The sequence below is a fragment of the Rattus norvegicus genome, chromosome 5, assembly GCF_036323735.1.
Source record: "Rattus norvegicus strain BN/NHsdMcwi chromosome 5, GRCr8, whole genome shotgun sequence".
Classification (NCBI taxonomy): domain Eukaryota; kingdom Metazoa; phylum Chordata; class Mammalia; order Rodentia; family Muridae; genus Rattus; species Rattus norvegicus.
The window spans coordinates 43,021,772-43,034,369 of record NC_086023.1 but is presented as its reverse complement, the minus strand read 5'-3'; the positions used below and the strand labels follow the sequence as shown (position 1 = coordinate 43,034,369).

The following is a 12,598-nucleotide window of genomic DNA, read 5'->3' as shown; positions in this document are numbered from 1 at the left end:
TTATGGTTAAATAAACTTCATGGTGTATAAACATCAAATTTCTTCATCCAGATTTTATCATATAAGTCATTTTTCATAAAAGATATATATATATATATATATATATATATGATGATTCTTGCAACTTCTCAATCGTTTATTTATTTTTTCCTTTTCAACTTGCTTTGCTTGATTTGGCTTTCTATTCAAGAAGTTTTTAAATGTCTTTGTGTTAGAGCAATTTTAAATTTTTTCTCTATCTTGTCGCGCTCCCAAATAAATCATGAGACTATAAGATTATTTAATAAGTTTTACATCACAATACTTGAGTAGTTATTAATCTATTTTAATCCTCTGACCTAATGTGGCTACCTCCCAGCCAGATATCTGAAATACTTGCACTTTAGTCCTGGTCAGGCTCTCTCTGCTCACGGTGTGTTCCCATAGTGTCTTCTAGACTTGGCTGAATGTTCTCTTCCCTACCCATCCCCACCTCAGTCTCTCTGTCCCCTCCCTGTCTCCTCTCCTGCTAGGATAGAAGTCCAATCCTATTCTCTGATCAGCTTTTATTGATAAATCAGAGAATAAATATGGAGCAATGTTTATATAACTTGAGTGATAGATTCTTAGAATAAGCACTACAATGCCATGTCCAGAATGCAACCAGATATTGGGGGCAGAGAAATGACCATTTGAACAATGCCAAAAATAATCTTTACTCAGTGCACAATATCATTATGCCTACATCTTTGTTTATTTTTGACCTGGTGAGCACTTTGCTGGTGCAAGTACCTTCAAGTGCCATTAGTATCCTCCTGTGTACCAGGTCCAATGAAGATGACATAGTTCTCCTGTAAAGTAGACTACTTTTGCCAGCATGCTTATCTTTATAGCATGCTTCAATGACCTGAATTTCATCAGCGTTTCGGATGGACATAGATTAAAAACTGAGCTTCTGTCTCAGTTTTTGCAAAATGGGAGAGACATCTTTCCCCAAATGTGAAGAGGTGCAGTAGAATGCTTTTACGTTCTTGCTTTGGTATGGTCAAAGAAAATTAACTTCATTTGGCAGCTGCCACTACTCTAGCAATGGCCACAAAAGGAAAGAATCCATTCATTATGGTCATTCATAGCTGATTCCCTAACTTGAGTATTGCAAACAGTGCTACAATGAATATGCATGTACAAATGTCAACCAAGTATAGACATTATTTTCTCTTTTTAATATAAGGTTGCTAGTTGTACAATTCCTCATATTTGTACCCCTCTAAAGTCACTTAATATTCTTTTTATTTCATTGATTTTATTCTTGGACCATTTCAGACACATATACAGTGCATTCTGGTTTAATCTCACAACTTCACTTAACATTCTTTGGTAGCTATCATATCAGTAACGACAGCCTGACCATATTAAAGGTTTTGGCTGGAAGTTATCACTAGTAGTACTGAGTAGCTCCTACTGCATTTCATAAAACGATACACACTTTCTGTGATGTGAAGGTTGATCAGACTGCTGGCCAATCTGCCGACATCAGTGATTCCCAGCAGCTTCTTCTGATTAGTATTAGCAAACACTAATAGTCTTTGTCTGGATGGTGGTGATTTTATAAAATTCAAGCACTTCCTTATAAATCAGTTTATTAGAATTTAGTTTACTCCATGCTTTCATCCATTTCCTTTCCTATGTTGGAATTTTAATTCTCCAGACAGTGGACTTACTTAAAGATGATGACATTCTGTTAACTATTTCCCAAGTCTTCTGTGACAGAATAACTAACCTTAGACATAGCCATTCAAAAGAGACACCAAATGCCAATTTCATATGCCAGTTTGCTACAGACAATGTTCAAGATAAAAATCACTGGCAAGCTACATCCTACTACAAACAAAAGTTAGCATTTAAAAATTCATATTTTTCAAAATTAAATCATAAAATGTCCCTCATTGTTATAAATTTCAAATTTTTGGAGCAAATCCATATTCTGTTTACTTACCAGGTTCTTACAATAATACTCCCATAAAATGGTGACAACTGAAAGGTTTGGCTCCCAAAAATCACAAAGTGTCAAACAACAATGAAGATGCATTCGTAACTGCTCTTCTAATATACCATCCTAAAAAATAAAACTGAAGTCATAAAGCAGTAGAGGGTTCTGGTAGCATGGCTATCGTTTGATAATGTACTCAACAACCTACTTCTAGAAAGATAAAGAATATGTACCATCAAATCGTGGCCTTCACAACCTTCAGAATACTGGGCATAAAACAAAACTCATTTGAAGACCACTAGCATAGAATGGAAAGTTTACAATTCAGTTACTTAAAAACAAACATAGAACAGATGTCTGAAAACTGATATTAGAAACCCAAAGAACAAGAAAGGAAGGAAGGAAGGAAGGAAGGAAGGAAGGAAGGAAGGAAGACAGACAGACAACTAAAGAAATGTGAAATGATATAATTAAAATGTACAAAAAATTCATCTTAAGAATTTAGGCAAATTCTTTTCAAAGAATTTTATTTGCTCTTTAGAAAACCACAGATTGGTGCTAGGAAGTAGTAGAGTTACAAAGTGTTACCTAACATTCAGGAGGGTCTAGTCCCACTAGCAAAGAAAAGGTATTATTAGAAGGCTGAGAGATGGGGAGGTATGGACACTTGCTGCTTTGATCCCAGGACCACAGAGTAAAAGGAAAGAACTGACTCCTGCAAGTCAACTTCTCATTTCTATTATACAGTCCATGGTCCATGTGTATCCATGCACACGGCATCAACATAAATAAGTAACAATATTTAAAGATAAGATCTCCAAAAGGACTCTAGAAACCTCCAAGTCTGAGATAAGAAAACAACTCCGAAGATGGATTTGAAAAAGAGGCAGAGGAAGATATCAACTAAGAAAAACTCATAGATTTCAGCTTTTACAAAATGGGTTGTGGCAAAGAATAGTGAGAAGTTAGTGAGGAAAATGCATAGGGCATCCACAAGCAGGTGCTCAGTACACAATAAAACACACAGGTCTAGAACTTGGGAGAAGTCATAGCTGTTAATAGTTCTTAGAGCTATAAGGCTAGATACCAATAAGTTAAGGAAAGAACACACATAAACATGAGGAATAAATAAAAAGTAGAGTTTTTTGGAATTCTAACATTTAGTTACTGAGTAAAGGAATGTAGATGAATATATAAAACAAATGACCAATGATATGGGAAGAAAATTAGTTATCATGAAAACCAAAACAAATATTTTAAATACATCCAATGATGACAAGGGTTGAATGTCATTGACAAGTTGGGGAAAAATGAAGACTCTTAAAGACTCAATGATATACAAGTGATGCCTATGACAAGAGTACTTTCAACATGTCAGAAACTCAATTATGGGTAGCTGAGAAGATAAGAGGGGATGGAGAATATATTTTAATGGAGATACATAAAGAAAGTCCCTCAACAAATGAGAAGTTACCCTATATAGTGTTTATGGAAAGAAATTAGTTTCTGGTAGAAACAAGAACACTTTCTCTACAAAAGAAAAGTGTTCCAAGAGGTTGGAAGATACACATTTGCAAAGATAGAGACGTTCTCATTTGCCACGTAGATGTTCTCAATAAACTGCCAAGCAAGTTTAGTGGGATGAGTACAGCTAAATGTGCTACAGAAGTGTTCTAAATTAAGTCATTAGGATACATTGTCTTTGTTCTGGTTTCCTCTTTTGTTTTGCAAAATGTGTATAGTGGACTGCTACTTAACACTTATGATCAAGAATGTACAGGTGGAACAAGTAAGAAGGAATGATGACTTTCCTCCAGCAATATCCACCTGTGGACAAGAATGGAGTAGAAGATAAATGGGACTTTTCAGATTTAAACAGGGAAGAGTTTAGGAATTAAAGATTTTCTAAGGTAATGACTGTATTTATTGTATAGTCTACATTGTTTAAGAAAGAAAGTCAGGAAGTGGAAGAAGACAGAAGTAAATATAAAAAGACCAAGTAAACAATGATGACCAAACATGAGTCACTGCAGAGGAGTGAGTTAAGTATGTCCATCATAATTAAAGCATCTACAAGTTCTCTCAGGCCAAGAATATTATCTTCAGGGCTCAGTACAATGTCTCATTCATCAAAAAGCCTTCATAAATGTTTAAGAAACAAATCTAAGACTCCGTGTGAGACCGTTTCTACTTAAGTACCTGCATATTCATTTAACCAAGTTCATCATTGTGACTTTATTATGAAAGCAAACCTAGATCTAAGCTCATCCTGGTGTTTACAACATTAATACTGAGCTAAGCTTAGTTACGTGAGTACAGCAGGAAAAAAAAGTGTCTTGTAAAGTTTATGTTGAAGGGTTTATCTGGAATCTGAAACTTGTTTTGTCATGTAGTATCCAAAAAAATACACTCAATCCAAAAAAGTGGGCAAGTTGGAAAGGAAAAGAGAAAGGTGCACCACTGAAATCTATTATACAAAACACTATATATCAAAAGAAAATGAAAAGAATTTACAGTAGATGCCAGATTTGATCTGTATTCTTGGAATACAGAACCTACATTCTCTGTGCTATATACAACTGGAAAGAATTAAATACAGCATTGTAGGAGAGATCTTTTTATTTTTTTGAAGTTGTAAAAATATTGACCTTTAATGGCTACAGATGAAAATGAAATGGTTTCAAAATATTATTCACTGTTGCGGAAGGATAGGTAAGTGAGTCAGTTGAATGTGATATATAAAAATGTTTGTTTATAAGCGTACAACCAATTACAGAACATGTTATATAGATGTTCCCACTCTATACTCAACTATTCCATTATTCTAAACCATATGTGTGCATCAACTAAACTGCAGATAGAACAGACTTGTCAGTCTTCAGTTTCAGACAATTAAGACAAGAGCATAGCATGGCAGGAATAGAGGAAGCAGTAAAAATATTCATTTGAGATCACAACCACAAAACAAACCTAAGAATACCTAAGAATATTTTTTATTCATTTCTTTGCCTGTAATTCCTCATCAAATTATTCAGAGGGAAATAACAAAAATACTACAGAACACAGAGGTGGTTTCCACACATATCTGGAAACTATATGAGAAGATTCAGAACCCAATTCTAACATTTTTTAGCTAGCTGGCCAAACCTATACAAGCTGTTTAATCCTTCTTAGCCTATGTGGGAATGGCAGCATTTAACTTTAATAGTTCTGTCATGATATCTCTGCTCAAGAAGCATTATTAATTTATCTTGGTTCCAAGTCACTGAACCCCAGGCTAGGTAAACTGAGATGGTTGATCATCCAACCTGTTTTTAGGGATTACATATCTTAAACCTTAAAAATAGATTCAACTGCCACCATTAAAATGCTAGTGTGCCTGTGAAAGTACATGTATCTGGAACAAGGTTAGTGAATGGGACCTAGAGAGGAGGGACCTAGTGAATGAGAAGAAGGTCTTGGGTCTAAACCTTAAGTGTCAAAGTCTTAAGTTAAAGGAAGTCAACATCTAAAGAGAAAAAGGTATGTGAAATATTAATTAAAGTATTGATTAAGGTATCAATTACAAGCAAATATTTCTATGGAAAGGAGTTTAATAGCAAATTCTTTCCTGTTGTCCCTGACCAATATATGTCTATGTAAGAAATAGTCTATGACAAAGACCTCAAAAATTCTGTAAACCTAGCTTTATGAAAAATGTTTTAATTATTAAATACAAAGAAATAGGGGAGAAAAGGCTAGGAGAAGGAAGTTTCAAGCACACTTGAAATATCAGCTTACCTAGGAAACTAAAGCTTCCAGTTTCTGACCCTGATGTCGAAATTGTTACTAGACACTAACACTATCTAGACTACACTGAAATTACTTGTACTTGGTTTGCACATAGTCAATAAAAATGAATTTAATTTCAGGTGGGGAAGATTCAAAAGGGAGGGTTGACAAAAATCAGTATTCATATATAAATTCTAAAAGAAGAAATTAAAGAATGATTTAATGACAAATGACAGTGGCCAATGCAATGTATATTTATTTCATGACTACTCCCTGATATCGTACATTCCTGAATTAAAAAAATATATAAGTGTTTTGGGTTACTAAACTAATATATTATAAAACAGAAAAAAGCAATTAAAATTACACAAGAAAGTATGAAACGAAAATACCTTTAGAGTGGTTAGGGAAGTATTTTAAAATAAAATTCTTAGGCTCCCAGAATTCTAGCTGACACCTAGCTCATAACTGGTGAAGTTCATGTAATAACTAGAAACATTTACGTTCATGTTCAGTGAATACAAACAGCACATATGCCTTCAATCCTTTGCAATGGTTTCAGATATTCAGCTTCTTGGTATGGAGAAACGGCTTAGTTTTCATATGTATCACTTCTATAAGCACACACACACACACTCAAAGCCATATTTTTACATTATGATATTTACGTCAATTCAAGTTTTAAATAATCTTCACTAACAGAAAAGCAATTTATTCCCCAAATTAAAAAATATTCTACACCATAACCTTCCATAAAGGGTTACTTACATTATAGAACTTTACAGAGCTACAACATATTTAAAGATGAGATGAACAGTGCATTTAAAACTATTTTAAAGGAGGTCAAGTCTGACCTCTGGGCCATGAAGCACTACATTAACAGCGCTGTGGAAAGAAAAATGATAAGGTATGAAATGAGTGCTCAGAAACGGGGACCTTATCAGTGAGGATACGATTCAAGCCTGTAAGACAAATTGCTCGGCAAGGCAAGTCACCTCCCTGCTCCTGCTGTGAGGAGGATAGAGCTGCATTTCCATACCACCAGCTCTCTCCTCCATCATGTCGCCTGGCTTGCTATCACAGTCAAGGAGTGGCTTATAACTCCACAGCATCTTCCACTTATTTTGAATACATTCTTTCAAAGTCACCAACTAAGATAATTATCTTTGTCCTCTAACTGACAAGTTCAGTCTTAAAAATAAAAACCTTTAAAGGACTTAATATGAATTACTTAGTTGACCCTTCAGAGAATCTCTGATTTGTAATAAATTATCATTTAAATCATTTTAAGTTTGCTTAGCTCCTATAGGTAAAATTTACACTATACAATGCAGAAGTCGCACACCGCCTCACTTTAGTGCATACCTGAACAGTGACAGACTGTTTCAAAAGTTCTTCTACAAAGCTCCAATTTGATTCCATCTGTCTCTGAAAAAAAGAAAATACAGCTATGTTAAACTATTGCTCTTGAATACATACGTACTTAAAATCATGGTATAAGTGTAAAGTTCTATCGTTAAGATACCCTTGCAATGTCTTTATTTCTTTCAGTAAAATCTTAGCTAACATACTTGGAAAAAATAAATCTACAGTTGTTCTAATAGAAATCGTATCTGGGCATATTTTATTTTATAAAAGTAGTACATCTATAGGCTTATCATATTTTAAATACTGAATTTGTTGCTACATATAATCTAACTGAAAAATGATATAGCAATTATTTATTTTTAAGTTTACATGGGAGTGTTCTGAACTCTGCTTACATGAGATTTTCCTTCATTTTATTGTAATATCCCAATATAATCTACTTTATTAAATCTTTTATTTTTACATATAAAAAAAACCCTTGATATTCTTTCTTTGTCTGTACATTTAGTGTTTCGATTATTATATGGAGGGAAGATTTTCTTTTTTTGGTCAAATCTTGATAATGCCTTAATTTAGCAAATGGTCATCTATCTAGCAATTGCAATTCTATGCATGACTCTGTAGCAAGGAAGAAAGTGACAGTGGACTTTTAGGAACATTTACAACATTTCGCATTTCTAACAAGAAAGCCTGGAGGATGTTCTCTCAGCATATCAGTGCGTAGAGACTGAGATATGTGGGCAATGGTTAAAACCAGAAGAATGAAAAGCACTTTTTAAAAATCAAGTAATTTCTAATGCAGAAAAGATATAAAAAGTTTTTAAATTTCAAAAAGCAAATTAAAGATACAACATATGGTGGTGTACACTTTTGATACTAGCAGTCAGGAGGCAAATCTCTTTGAGTTCAAGAGCAGGCTGGTCTGATCTTGTTCCAGGCCAGACTGGGCTACTAGGGAGGCTATCTCAATCAATCAATCAATCAATCAATCAATCACTCAGTCAAGGTACAGACTCCTATCAGACTGTCAGATGACTGTATTTATAAAGATAAGCCCTACTTAATAAAAGATATATTCATATATTCATATATATTCATTACTTGTGTTTTGAAAAGGCTGGAAAAATTCACATAAAATACTAGCTGCACTAAACCAATATTCCATTATTAAAAGAAATACAGTAACAGTAGTAGTCAGCAACCAAGACAGCCTTTTATGATCACTTACCCTTGGACTGAAGCATTTATATAATTCCCTCCACTACTATAGATGGGATGCTTATCAACAGACTACCAATACCTATATGAGTGGCAGTAGGTCACTTCCATGAAGCTTCCAACTTGATAATTTTGAACTTAATCAAGGAAACTCCCCTACTGTGAGCAGGCCTGAAGCCCACAAGATAGGAAACTAAAACAATCTGCCCAAAGCCTCCAGCCCCAAGTAAGCCTCCAGGAAAATCCCGAGGCAGGAGCCACCTAGACAATGACCCCCCACATTCTCCAAGTCTTAGAAACTGAGAGTGAGCTATGCATTGTTTCATTTCACTACCCCTTTGTTACATAACAGTTATTAAAGTAATGACTTATTACTCAAAATAATCACTCATCTCGAGCCATTAGAATCCCAAAGCCTGGAAGGAGGTCTATCATACTAGATAGTTTGAGGATATGACAGAGAAGAGGCTGGTCATACCCATGCAGTCTTAGGGCAGGATTTGATCCAACCCCATAAACCAATAGTGTGACTTTGGGTCACTGGCCTAGAGATCAACTATGAGGGCTAAGACTGGTCATGCATATGTAATGGTAGTCAAAAAAAAAAAAACCCAAAAAACTAAAAAACTATGAACACTAAAGATAGCGCCTACCTTGGTTAAGAATACACTCTGAATACTGTCACACAGTGATACCAGGTTAGTATGCTCTGACTCTCCATGAGAGAAAAAATGAAACTCTCCATTTGGTACACCACCTGTTCTCTACCCTATGTACTTCTTACCTATCCTACTTTTCTTTTTTAATTTAATTTTTTAAACTATTCTTTGTTTTACAATCTGACCAGCCCCCACCTCCCAAGAAACCAAACACCCCTCCAATCCACTCTTCCTGGTTTTCTTTTTCTCTCTCTTTTTTTTCCAGGAAAGGGAAGGACTCCCACGGATATCAACCAGCCATGTATAAAACAACCTAAGATGAAAAGGGTCCCAAAAATAAGATCAAGCTACACAACAATAACATATGCACAGAGCCTAGGTCAGTCTCGAACAGACTCCCTGGGTGTTGGCTCAGTTTCTGTGAATCCCTATGAGCCCTGGGTAGTTGATTCTGATGATTTTCCTGTGGTGTTCTTGACCCCTTTGATTCATACAATCCTTCCTCCACTCCTTCCAAGATTTCCTGAGCTCTACCTAATGTGTGGCTGTGGACCTCTATATCCATTTCTACCAGTTGCTGAATAAAGCCTCTGTTGACACCTGGCCTAGGCACCAATCTAGTAGTATAGCAGAATAACATTAGAAATCATTTCATTGACTTTTGTTCCCCATTCATGTATGGTTCTATCCTAGGTCTCTGGACTATCCAGCCTCTGGGTCTTAGACCTCCAGGCAGTATCAGGAATAAGTTTGTTCTAGTCACATGGGTCAAGAAAATTTACTCATAATAGCTAGAAATTAAAAACAACCTAGATGACCCTCAACTAAAGAATGAAAAAGAAAATGTGGTATATTTACACAATGGAGTATTACTCAGCTATTAAAAACAACAGCGTCCTTGCCTAGGAAGCGCAAGGCCCTGGGTTCGGTCCCCAGCTCCGAAAAAAAGAACCAAAAAAAAAAAAAACAGCATCATGAAATCTGCAGACAAATGGATGGAACTAGGAAAAAATCCTGAGACATACGGTAACCTAAACCCAGAAAGAGAAACATGGCATGTATTTATTTATAAGTAGATATTAGTTCTAAAGTACAAGAGAAATATGCTACAATCCACAGACCCAGAGAAGCCATGAATCAACGAGGGCTCAATGGGGGGAAAGAAAGGTAGATGACAGGACACATGAATCTCCCTGGGGAGGGGAAATAAAATAAATTTCAACGCTAGAGGGGGAATAGAGGAACAAGAATAGGAGGAATCAGGTAGGGGGAGGATGGAGAGAGTACTGGGAGAGAAAATGGAATGGGGGTTGGGGGGGAATATCTCAAGGACAAGGTAGAAAGCTAATACAAAAGAAACTCCCATGAAATCTATGAGGATGATCTTAGGAAAGACTCTGAGCAATGGGGTATAGAGAGCCTGAACTGGCCAACTCCTGTAACCAAGCAAGACTTTCAGCACAGGGCCTGGATCACCAGCCACATAACCTTCAACCTACAATTTATCCTGCCTACTAGATGTGCTGGGGTAAAGGTAGCACAGCAATTATTAGAGTAGCCAACCAATGACTGGTCCAACTTGAGATCCATGCCTAGCTTGCTTTCTATTGCTCTGGTAAACACCATGACCAAAAGCACTTAGGGGAGGGAAGGGTTTATTCTATTTTACAACTTGTAGACCATTATGAAGAAAAGCAAAGGTCAACACCCTGGCAGAGTAATGTGGAACAGGACAGGGTTGACACAATTCAGTTTTTGTTTTACAAATGAATCGTGTTAATGAGTACATTTCAATTGTCCTATCAAGGCATTTAAGACACAAAAATGTCAGGAATGTAATTCTTACACAGATAATTTCGAAAATGTAGACTACATGATGGTTCTAATCTAAGCAAATTAAACTATGTATCAAAGAAGGTTGATGACAAAGACTGTACAAGGATCAACCTCAAGATGAAGGGCTACAAGCAACTAATGACTGCTAAGAGAGGAAAAGTTGGTCTTCTTGAGGGATGAGGCTTTCTCTGATCCAACATTAAAGAACAAGTGGTCAGCCCTAAACACATAGGCATAGAAGCATCATTAGGTGGACTCAGCAAGTTGTACTTATATATTTATACATATGAATACATGCAACAATAAAGAAAAAGAGAAAAGCTTTGTCTTAAAAAAAAAAAAAGAAAGAAAAAGGTAACTACCGTGTCCAAATTCAACATAAGAAAATATAGTACCAAAAAAAAAAAAACCCAGTAAAATTAAAAATATATTTTACTTCTACATAATTTAAATTTAAGCAGGACAGTATTTTTCCTGCATATTACCTCTCACTATAATAACGCCCACATGTCAAGTTTCTAAAAGCCAAGTCACAAAGAGGTCATAAATCTGGACCTATGTTTCCCATTTTTTGATTCTACCATTAGAAAGCAAGGTGCTCACTTAAGCTTTGTAAACAATAGCCCCACTCGAAAAAGAAAGACAGTCACTCCTACTTTCCACCTCCAGTATAGAAACTTGTGTAACTCTCATTTTAAGATTATATCTCATAACTTTTATTTTGTTACCATTTCAAACGCTTCAAAAAGGAACATCAATGCCTGATTGATCACCCCATGTTCTAGGTATAAAAAGGAGTCAAAATTGATTTTACAATGCCCAAAAGAACTTCTTTCCTTTAAATTGTGTTTGGTTTTTAAATAGATTGACTGAGATTTTAAGAGGATAACAAATTCTCATCTAGACTGAAAGAACTAGAGCTTCTAATAGAAGAACTGAGATGCTGTTTTGTTTTTACAGGCTTATAAAAATAATAATCACATCTGAAACATACTTAAAATGTAAAGATTTCACATCAAACCTTGGGGAAAGTTGGAACATCTAATTCAGTGCACAATATTTCTCTGGTGAAAACCATATAACCAATATTACGTCTTACCATCCCTCACACATTATTCTCCAGTGAAGTAAAGCATACTACCATATAACCACGTTCTATGGTACAGCTAGCTATATCAATATATCATAAAGAGGAAAAAGCATCAAGGCAATTTTCAAATTTATGATCTAAAAATATTTCAGATCCAAACTAGCATCTGTATAGTTACTCTGAAGGTATCAACCAGTATGTCTTTATAGTAATGCATAAGAGTGACTAATTTACTAATGAGGTAACTTGGAAATGAAAGTGAAAATCGGATAGGATGAACGTCAGCTAACATAAAATACCTACAGTAAATTGGAACTCACGGTTATTCTATCTCTATCCTATCCTATCTACCTCTAAAAGACAATCTTTTGGAGAATTCTTAAAAACAATCAAGTATATCTAAGTGATAAAAGAAGGTGACCTTTAATCACCATGCATCTCTACTTCTGTACCTACAAAATTGATATATCATTTTCTCTCCTACTTTTTAACACACTAAAAAGTAAATACACTTTAAGTGCAAAATGCATTTCATACCCAATAAAAACCATTACTAGAGGAAAAAGCTAGACTTTTTTTTTTTTTTAAAGCCATAACAAAGTTCAGAAATACTGGAAACTTTGAGCCCCAAAAGAAATACTTTCGTTGCATTACATACAAAACCCACCGATTCATTTCTGAAGACAT

The 12,598-nt window shown here is 35.3% G+C and overlaps 1 protein-coding gene across 3 annotated transcripts in view; it reads right to left on the bottom strand.

Annotated features, from left to right (window-relative positions):
* Mms22l (MMS22-like, DNA repair protein) overlaps positions 1-12,598 on the bottom strand; it is a 115,990-nt gene that overhangs the window by 76,002 nt on the left and 27,390 nt on the right. For all 3 annotated transcript variants that reach the window (XM_039109818.2, NM_001135780.1, XM_063287584.1), the window contains 2 exons: positions 7,106-7,168; positions 1,976-2,095 (listed from right to left, as the gene is read on the bottom strand). In XM_039109818.2, the coding sequence (XP_038965746.1) occupies positions 1,976-2,095; positions 7,106-7,168 (183 nt within the window). The remainder of the gene's footprint in view (positions 1-1,975; positions 2,096-7,105; positions 7,169-12,598) is intronic.